The sequence below is a fragment of the Carassius auratus genome, unplaced genomic scaffold, assembly GCF_003368295.1.
Source record: "Carassius auratus strain Wakin unplaced genomic scaffold, ASM336829v1 scaf_tig00216397, whole genome shotgun sequence".
NCBI classification, from domain to species: Eukaryota; Metazoa; Chordata; class Actinopteri; order Cypriniformes; family Cyprinidae; genus Carassius; species Carassius auratus.
This window is the reverse complement of record NW_020528548.1, coordinates 27,965-38,595: the sequence shown is the minus strand read 5'-3', so window position 1 is coordinate 38,595 and position 10,631 is coordinate 27,965. Positions and strand designations below refer to the sequence as shown.

The following is a 10,631-nucleotide window of genomic DNA, read 5'->3' as shown; positions in this document are numbered from 1 at the left end:
ATGCGATTAATCGCTGCCCAGGATTCTTTTTTTTTTTTTACATTATTCAATTAAGCAGTTAAATTAGCTAAAGTACATTTTTCAGGCTGGCAAAATATTATACGGTGTTGTTTTGTATTGTTTGTGTACAGTGTGTGTTTGTGAATTATGTTTGTATTTATAGTAACCTGATCCGCGTTTGCTTCTATTGTCTTCAGTCAAATCCTTTAAGAGGGTTATTATTTCATCCCCAAACAACGCACAGCAGTTGTCAATCAAGACATGCACAAGGTCACACACCTGTGTACAGATTGCATTGGCGATTACATTTCCATTTCCTTTCCTATGTCGATTACATTTCCATTCCTACTGCCATTTTATGTTTTTAGAGAGCAATAACGATGATGACTTCAGCTAATACTCATGCACTCTGCAGATATTATAATATTTTAATAATAAAGCATGTGCGCTTACCTTTTTGGCATCTTTCTCATGAGATTGTAGTTTGCGATTCCACAGACAGCTAGGTGCTATACACACAGCCAGGTTAAAAGAGGTCATCTGGTTGTGCTCAGCATTGAGCTGAATGTGATGCAGCATTGCTATCATGTGTCTCAGCAGCAGGAGATTTTCTTTAGGTAAAAGCTGAACAAGCCTGTGAATATGGGCAGAATCACCATATCTAAGTTATCGGTCTTCATGATTATATAACTCATAAAGCTAAAGGACATTGGCTGCTAAACCTAAATCTGCTTAAGGTGTGCAGTAATATCATAGCCTTGATCCATCCTTATCAAGGTTTTATCCGTCTTTATTAACTAGAAATACAAAACCAGATAAACTAATCAGAGCGTAACTGACTTTACCTCTGAACTTCTTGTAGCAGGTTTCTCTCTGTCATTTGTCCATTTCTTTCACCATCCTGCTCCACTGCTTGGAGCCATTGCTCATAGAGCTCCTCACACAATAGGCTGCCCGGTATATTGCGTAAGAATTCCTGCCAATCAAAAACACAAATGTGAGAACAAGTCATCATGATACAGATGTTTGATCTTGACTTACACTACCGTTCAATAGTGTGGTGTCAATGTTTGTATTTTTTTTTATTTTTTTTTATAATATTTATACTTTTATTAAGTAAGGAGCATTAAATTAAAAGTGTGGGAGTAGAGACATTTATAATGTATATAAAAGCATATTAGAATGATTTCTGAAAGATCATGAAAATTCATCTTTGCCATTATCAGGAATAAGTTACATTTCACAAATAATATTCAAATATAAAAGTGTTATTTCATAATATTTGTGTTTCAACTGTATTTTTAATCAGCCTTGGTGAGAATAAGCTACTTCTTTCGAAAACATTGCTGTGATACTTTTACAGACCCTAAAACTTTTTGAAGAGTGCACATACATAAATATCTACAGTCACCTTGAACACTGAAGCAGTGACAAGTACAGGTTCTCCACTGAGTGGCTCTTCATAGTGACCAGAATCTAGTTTTCCCTCAATTCCGGCAGGCCTTCACTCCAGCAGATCGCCGGAATATCCCACGCGTCACGGCCCCTTCACTGCACAAACACTTCAGCCATGTCCCCTTCAAAAACAAAAAACGAGGTGGTTTGACTGCAATTGACTATTGGTAATATCATAGTTATTCATATTTTTATACTATATTAGTATATATTTTAAACTTTTCATAAAGGAATACAAATGTTTTAAGGTGTTTTTTCGACATTTAATTATGCAAAGAATTATACATCTTTTAATTGACATAAATATAACAGTCTTAAACATAATATTACGCTGCTTCCGTAAATCTTCTCATTGTGATGAAGTTCATAAAGTAATCAAGGCAAGCAAGTTATTTATATAGCACATTTCATACACAATGGTAATTCAAAGTGCATTAGCCTACATAAAAGGAATTCAAATGATCATAAAACAATAACAACAATAAAACAAGGAATTTACAAAACCTTTTAAAATTATAAAAAAAATATCTTGAAATGAATTAAACAGTTAAGAATAGAAACGATTATACATAAAATACAGTGCATTCAGTTCCGATTTAGCACAGTGCCAATCCAATAAATGCACAGCTAAACAGATAAGTTTTGAGTATGGATTTAAATGTGGCTAATGTTTTGGCACATCTGCGCTGTGTTCCCAAAAGCATCGTAGACTCATTGAAACCAATGGAGTTACGATCAACTTAGGCTTATGATGCTTTTGGGAAATACAGCCCCTGATCTCTTCAAAAAAGCTGATTCCAACTGTGGGCGGCATAATAGCTAAAAGCGGATTCCCCTTGTTTTGGGTGAACCCTTGTATTTCTAACTGACTTGTCATAATCTGAGTTGTTTGTTGGTTTATATATTTAGGGAGCCATTGCTCATAGAGAACTTCATCTATGTTTCCAAATGTAATGACTTCAGTTTTCTCCTTGTTTAACTGAAGAACATTTTGGCACATCCAACTGTTAACTTCATCAATGCATTGGCAGAGGAAGTCACTGGGGCTGTAGTCATTTGGATAAGGTAAGGTAAATCAAGTATCATCAGCATATAGCTGTGATAGGAAATTTGGTTCTTTCTCATTATTTGGCTTAGTGGGAGCATGTACAGGCTAAACAAGAGCGGTGCAAGAATTGAGCCTTGTGGGATTCCGTATGTCATTGATGTCCACTTAGACCTATGCTCTCCTATACTCACATAATAACCTCTCCCTTCTAAGTATGACCTGAACCATTTGAGGACCATCCTAGAAAGCCCGACCCAGTTTTCAGTCTCTCTTGAAGAATGTTATGATCAAAAGTGTCAAACTCAAATACAGAACAAATTATCTTTTTAACCTACCACAATGGGTGATGGCAGGGTATTGTCTTTTATTACATCACTGAGTGGTCGACCAAACAGATGTCCAGAAGCTTGTGTTATAGTTGGGCCAGGAGATTCGGATCGGACAGCTGTTCAATGCTGAAGCTTCGTTTAAAAAGCCCAGCTAATAAGAGACATCCTCTTCCTCCTGCTTTTCTGTTCTGCAAGGATAAATGCATGCAAGAGAGGCCAACAGGATAAAAAAAAAGAGGCAACATTTCAAGATGTTGTGTATGTGTGTTAGTTGTTGGGGTGGGTGAGATTTGAGTGCCAGAAGAACTGGGGTGAGAAACATGTTGATTTCAAACCAAATCATTTCTATACAGTATGTATTTGTAGAATACTGTATATGGCTTTATATTCATTATTTATTTTGTGTGTGTGTTTATGTTTTGATATAGGTGTGGGCTTTACGTACAAATAACTGTACAGTCTGTGAAATGTAGAATGCAAGGAATATCATCACGGAAGTAAAATAAAAAATATTATTGTTTTCGGTAAGAAAAATATTTGATTATTTAATGCATACAAAAACGAGCACGAAGGAGTAGTTTGGTAGTATTCTGAAAATAGACATCTCTCACCTGTGAAGGTGCTGTTTATTTGACTGGGCCTCAGGAAGAACTGACAGTGAGCATCAATTGGCAAAAAGCGCCATCTGGCTGTAGGATGATGTCACTGCCTCTTGCTGCAGCAGGCGAATGTGGCTCATCTTAATGCTGTAAGGACACTCATGACCTGGTGGAACAAAAGCCCTTTAAAAAAGCTACTGTGCAGGGAAAGTATCAGATTATACCACAGTACTTTAATCTGTTCATTCACATGTTAAATGTTTGATTGCTTTGATGATGTGAGAAATACTGATTAAAACTATTACCAATTAAAGGGTATGGAGTTTCATCTTGTTTTGAACACACCCACAACTTGTAATCTTTTACTCCACCCTGTGAACAAAGACAAAAGCAATCAATCAGTAAAATAAAAATAAATTGTAAAATCCATTAATTCATTCAATATAGTTAGTGAGTGAATTAGTTAGTAATTGTTATGCAGTTTTAACATACCGAAAGACCAAACAGTTGCAGTGCTGTGCTAATGACATCAGAGGTGCAGTCTGTGTTGCTGATAAAAAGAGTCTTTGCCTAGAGAGATATAAGCAAATAAACATTCATTTACATTTACATCAAAGCGACAGTACATAATTTTATAATCACAAAATAATCAGTTCTCACATAGGCACAGTTCCCAACATCCTTTGCAAATATCTTGAGTGGAATCATCTTTGGATCATCACTCTTTTTTTCTTCTTGTATGCAACTAATTGAAAAGAAGGAGAACAAAAATTTAGGTACGAGGGTTTATTTCTTTATTGTGCTTTTTGTAAAAATAGAAGAACTGACCTTTCAATGAGAGGCAGCCACCTGTCTTTCTCTTCTGAAGTGCTGTGCGCACACACGCACACACACACACCCACACACACGCACACACACACACCCACACACACACACACACACACACACACACACACACACACACACACACACACACACACACACACACACACATAAGGAGGAAATCAATGGGTCTGCTTAAAATGGCTATATATAGGCCTGCTGTACCTCTGTGTGTGTGTGTGTGTGTTTGTGTGTGTGTGTGTGTGTGTACCTAAAAGTAGCCACACAGTTGTAAGTTGGCCAGCCCATGACGAAGCTTCTCTCTGAAGCAGTACTGGCCTCACACACCTCATCCACACAGCTGGCTGTCCACATCTCACTAACACGCACACACTTCTTCTGCTTCACCTGCATTACTGACCTGAAGAAAAAAAAAATCTCAAATTATTCGAAGACCAAATTATTATAACTATACCATCTTACAACTTTAACTTTGTAGCTCCATACAACCATTTTGAAATGTGGGTTAATTGTGTTTGTTTGTTTATTTATTTAATTGAATACATTTATTAAGAAAAGACATGTAAATTTGATTAATTAAAGTGACCACAAAGACATTTACAGCAAAATCCTATTTCAAATAAATGTTGTCAAATAAACTTTTGAACTACTTATGGATGGAAAAATCCTGTATCACAGTTTGCACAAAATTAATAAGAGTTTAAATAACTCTTTTTCAGTATTGATAATAATAAGAAATCAGCATATTACTGGATATTAAATTGCATTTTAAAATATCTGAAACAGTTATTTTAAATTCTAATATTATTCTAATATTTAATTATTATTAATCATTTTACTGATCCAGTAAATGCAGCCTTGTTTGAGCATAGGAGACTTTTTTAAAAACATAAAAAAATTACTGATCCCAAATTTCTAAATGTATGTGCACTTCAATATTTGGATGACTTTTATGTATTTGAGTTCTTCTCAGTGCATTTCCTCATCCATACTTGGCCTTGGTGATGATGAGAAGATCATTGAAGAGGATCAGGAATCTGTCCTGGTTTTGAAGGCCTGTCTGCAGCACCACATTTCCTTGGCAAATGAGTTTCCTGGTTGGGCTGAGCAGAGACTGGATCAGGGCAAAAATGTCCTGGCTAACCTGAGATGTGCAATCCCTGACACACACATGAGGGAAAAGGATACAACATTAAAAATCATATATAAAATACAAAGTTTCCCCAAGCCAGGCATTTTCCCCTAGATGTTTGCATATGAAACACGTCCAATCAATCCATCTGTGATCAATCAAAGCTTCTGACTTAAGTGCTCTTTCACGTGCTTTATTAATAAACTAGCTCCAATGTTATAGCTGAAAATTTCAGAAAGAGCACATACTCTTCAGTCAGCCTGTCTGAAGGCAGACAACTTTGTTTCTCTGTCACTCTTTCACACACTCAAACACGTGCAGATGCTAGATGCTAGATGCTGAGACCACACAAGCTGGTTCTACGGCATCTCTTCATTCTCTCCTTTCAGTGAAAAGGAGATGCACGCAAGCACTGGCTGTGACATTGAGACAGAAGTAGGTAACAAACTGCTCACTGAGCCTGAAACAGACTTTAAAGTAATCTAAAGGCCATGCAGTCTGATATTTACAGTATGTTTACAGAATGCATCATTAAATAAATACACACAGTTTTAGTTTTCAAAACTCATACCTTGCAACAGATTTTGACTTTGTAAGGGCTTTGCTGAGAATAACAGAAGGTGCTGACTGTCTGCGCTGAGAGAAAGTCTTCTAGAGAAAAAATAACAGAGAGTAATGTAATATAACAAAAGAGAATAAGATAAAAACACAGGTGATCACAGCCATGCTGATATTTGGTTTAACAGCACAATTCTCATTTATCAGTTATGATTACGATCATCATTTGTTGATTATATTTTTATAAAATTTTATATTTGTTCAGTTTTTATTGGAAAGAGTTCATGAAGCTTCATCAATTAATGCATACTGTAGCACAATGTATATTTGCATGTGTTGATGATATTGCATTTGTTGTCATTTAGTTGCCCCGTTATATAAATTTTTTCAGTTATTTTCTAAATTGATTCATTTACTTTTATTGTTTTTTATTTTTATTATTCATTTAAGATTATATATATGGTTATGGTTGATGATATTGCATTTGTTGTAAAAACCTTTACGCCCCTCCTTTAAATATTTGTTTTCCGTTTTTTTCTAGATTCATTTACTTTTTATTGTTTTAAATACTTCTATAAAAGTTATGTTTATTATTATTGTTTTTCTTTTACATTTTTTTTAAACCATTTTGCCTGCCTTTATTTTGATAGGCTAAGCAGAGACAGGAAGCGCTGAGAGAGGAGAACAGGACAGGTATAAGAACCCAAACTTACAGTATATTTGAGCACTGCCCACAAGGCTATGGATTTGGTATAAAAAATATTTTAAATGATTATTTATGTCATCATTTTATTTTATTCCATTTTCTTTCTTTTTTTGCCAACTTAACTTCTGAAGTTTAAAATGTGTTATCTGCAAAATCACAGTACAGCTGTGTGTATAAATAATTCAGTGCTCTCTTGTATTGATTGGGACTTCTGCTGCTCCTTATCTGAGCTATTTTATGTGCCTTTTTCAACATTGCACTAATTTTATTAACACTCTCCACTCTAGATTGTTTTATTTAATCTCCTTTTGCTTTTATTTGAAATCCACTTTTTTATTATTATTTTTTTTACTGAATTTGTTTTGTTAATCTTCATGATGGAGCTTAATGCTGAGGCTAAACCCTGGTAAATACTCGCTGTGCACCAGACATGCTGTTTTTCTGTTGAATCTGGTAAACCTATGTGATGTTAAAAAAACAAACCAGTGCCATATTGCTTAATGGAAGAAATATTATGGCATGGTAACTTTTGTTATGTAAATGAAATAGGCTACATAAATTGGTATAGAGCACCTACCAGCAATGAGCACCTGTTTATATTCCGTTACTTACGCTGGAGTGCTGATATTCCCCACAACTTTTGGTTCGGCTTCTCTTCTGCAATCCTGCCTCATATGGTCCCATGGTTAAAATCCAAGTAAAAAAAACTGTGTATAGGTGATTTAGAGGATTGATCAGATCACTGCTTCCATATCATCATCTGCCTCTGAGTAATCCTCCCTTTGCTGCTTTTCTTTTCTGTTTCAGTTTGGTAGAAATACAGAATCCAGTAGTGTGTTCAATTATCCCGTCCTCCTCACAAGCTCCAGACTCTGAACAATCTGTTTGTCTTTCCTCTATGAAAGATGGAAGATTATGTCTGTGTCTCTGAGCAGCAGGGGGAGGATTTAGGAGGCGGGATCTCGGTACATAATGGGATATGATCTGTGTGTATACAACATATGGATAGTTTTGACAGAGGAGAGAATCTTTATATCTTGTGAAACAACTTTCTTTAATTATATCTGTTTGTCTTTGGAAATAAGATAACATTTTGACAAATATTTCAAGAAAAATCTATTCAGTATTTAGCTATAATAATTCCTTAGGCCAGTTTATCTTCATACCCTGCCCCCTCCTTACTGGGATGAGTAAATGGTCAGACAAGCTTAAGCCTCTTTTCTCACCAGATGTAACCAGTTTGAGTGACGGTTGCTCAAACTATAATCATACTTTCCTCACTGAACTCTGTAAGATTGTCCATTTTGTATACTGATTTTGTCCAGCTACAGTTCATATAGCTGCATTTAGCAAATCTGTCTTTTACACACACACACAAAAAAAAGTCAAATGTCAAAATCAAGAAATTAGACTATCATACATTATAGTGCTGACCTTCTAATAAAATAAACCACAACCCTCTGAACTATAAAGTAAAAAATGCAGCACCTATGCAAACACCAAAACTGAGATACATCAGTGTACATCATTTATGTACATCATTTATGTAAATGTACATTGTAATGTTTAAAATACATAAATGTTTAATTTTGAGTCTGTCACCCTCAGCTACTTTATAAAAATCCCAGACGAAGCATGTGCACTTTGGCCATTTAAAATATTTGATTATAAGAAATTAGTATATTTCTAAAAGACAACAGATCTAATCTACAAGATTAGATTAATGAGCAACATTAATAAGTTAAAGTTCTCTATTGTTTTGAAAGGTTCCCTTACTGTTGGTGCCAGCCATTCACATTTATCATCAAAACATTCTTTTGGTATCAGCAGGCATGCACATGCAACATATTTCAATAATTCATAGAATGCATAAAGTAAATATGTAATCAGGCAGAATGAACAAAGAAAAAGAGGGATGTCTGGAATGAATGTGTACAAAGATAAAGAAGAGATGGGAATGTAGGGAATTTCATGTCTATCTGTTAGTATAATAAAAGGGAAGGTCTAGGTTAAAAGGTGTTCTTACTTGTATGTGTCAGGTTGCACTTCTACGGTTTCTACGGATCATATTTCCTAACGTGTCTTGCAGTATGTGACTAAGCTGTCACAAATGTAAGTAAAGTACAGACTGCAACGCAATGTTATTTTCCAAAAATGTAGAGCATGTATACATATATATATATATATATAGTTCATATAATATTTAGTGTGCTTGTTCACACACATACAGGTGTATCAAAAAATCTGGATATTGTGAAAAAGTACTTTTTTGAAACATTTCAACAAGTGAAACTTTTATATATTCTAGATTTTTCACAACAAGTAAAACATTTCAAATATTTTTTTTAAATATATTTTTTATAATGATACAATGATGCTTACAGCTCATAAAAGTCAAAACACCCTCCACAAAGAGGGTAAGTAAAAAGGTCATTACTGAAACAGAGTGCTTTATCAAACCACATTAAATGCAAAGTTAATTGGAATTAAGAAATTGGGTAGAAAAAGATGCACAAGCAACAGGGATGACTGCAAACTTGAGAATACTGTCAGGCAAAGCCGATTAAAACACTTGGGTGAGCTTCACAAGGAGTGGACTGAAGCTGGAGTCAGTGCATCAAGAGTCACCACACTCAGACAGTCTTCAGGAATAGGGCTACCAACCACCTCTGAAACAGAAACAATGTTAGAATCATATTACCTGGGCTAAAGAGAAAAAGGACTGTTGCTCAGTGGTCAAAAGTCTTCTTTTCAGATAAAAGCTAATTTTCCATTTAATTTGGAAATCAAGGTCTGGAATCTGGAGGGAGACTGGAGAGGCACAGAATCCAAGCTGCTTGAAGTCCAGTGTGAAGTTTCTGAAGTCAGTGATGATTTGGGTGCCGTTACGTCTGCTGGTGTTGCTCCATTGTGTTTTATCAAGTATAAAGTCAATGCAGCCGTCTACCAGGAGATTTTGGAGCACTTTATGCTTCCATCTGCCGACAAGCTTTATGGAGATGCTGTTTTTCCTTTTTCAGCAAGACTTTATCACCTGTCCACAGTGCCAAAACCACTTCCAACTGGTTTGCTGACCATGATATTACTGTGCTTGATTGGCCAGCCAACATGCCTGACCTGAACCCCATATCTATGGGATATTTTCAAGAGAAAGATGAGAAACAGTTGATCCAACTTTTTCCACGATATTCAAATTTTTGGAGATGCCCCAGTACCTGTAAACAGTTTAAAATTAAACAAGATGAAATAACAAAGAAATAACAAGATGGGTTTGCATGCACTGTCCTTATAAAATGTATAGATTAAATGAGATCAGAGGATTTTTTGAGCTCTGGTACATCCAGACATGATTGCCAGAGGGCCTGCTCTTTGACCTTTTTGTTGTGCAGAAACTGCCACACAATGAACTCCTTAACCTGGATCTCTTGGGACAGCCTAGAGGTGATGGGGTGCGCGCACACACACTTAACCATTTTTCAATAGTTGATTGTGGTTTTGATAGGATGGCTGTTATTGTATACTATTAATTTATGTTGAATTTTACAGAATTATAAAATAGGAGTTGAAAACTCTTAATAAATAGCATTGTAAGAGTACAGATACACCAGCAATTTAGTAATTTAACAAAAGCACAAAAACTTTGAATCTGTATTTATTTAGAATAACGTTTGAATTCTAATTTGTCAATAATTTCAAGGTGATATGGCTAAAACTACAATTAAAGTAAAGCATTATACGATTCTAACAATAGACTAACACAAACAGCGATAACAAAAATATTCTCTTGAACCGAAAAAGCCAACATCCTGTATTTTGTATACAGTCTACACATCACTCATCTATAATTAAATTAGAAAGGGAACTTCTGATTGGACTATAGCACGAAGCAAGTAATGCGAATGTACCGAGGGCTCTGATTGGACAAAAAGCCCAGAGATGGCAAGTTCTGATTGGACGATTG

The 10,631-nt window shown here is 35.4% G+C and overlaps 2 protein-coding genes across 2 annotated transcripts; both read right to left on the bottom strand.

The window, feature by feature from the left end:
* Positions 1 to 167: 167 nt before the first annotated feature.
* On the bottom strand, positions 168 to 1,474 carry LOC113098042 (rho GTPase-activating protein 20-like; the record flags this gene model as incomplete). Its single annotated transcript, XM_026263017.1, has 4 exons — positions 1,412 to 1,474; positions 846 to 976; positions 454 to 634; positions 168 to 279 (listed from the first exon to the last, which is right to left on the bottom strand). Coding segments are annotated over exons 2-4 (328 nt in total), but the record flags the coding sequence as incomplete, so codon positions are not given.
* Positions 1,475 to 3,496: 2,022 nt separating this feature from the next.
* On the bottom strand, positions 3,497 to 7,449 carry LOC113098041 (rho GTPase-activating protein 20-like). The gene is made up of 9 exons (XM_026263016.1): positions 7,283 to 7,449; positions 5,978 to 6,057; positions 5,267 to 5,434; positions 4,525 to 4,674; positions 4,260 to 4,301; positions 4,092 to 4,176; positions 3,924 to 4,001; positions 3,737 to 3,803; positions 3,497 to 3,597 (listed from the first exon to the last, which is right to left on the bottom strand). The coding sequence occupies exons 1-9, from the start codon at positions 7,352 to 7,354 to the stop codon at positions 3,497 to 3,499; spliced, it is 843 nt and encodes a 280-aa protein (XP_026118801.1). The 5' UTR covers positions 7,355 to 7,449.
* Between the last annotated feature and the right edge of the window lie 3,182 nt (positions 7,450 to 10,631).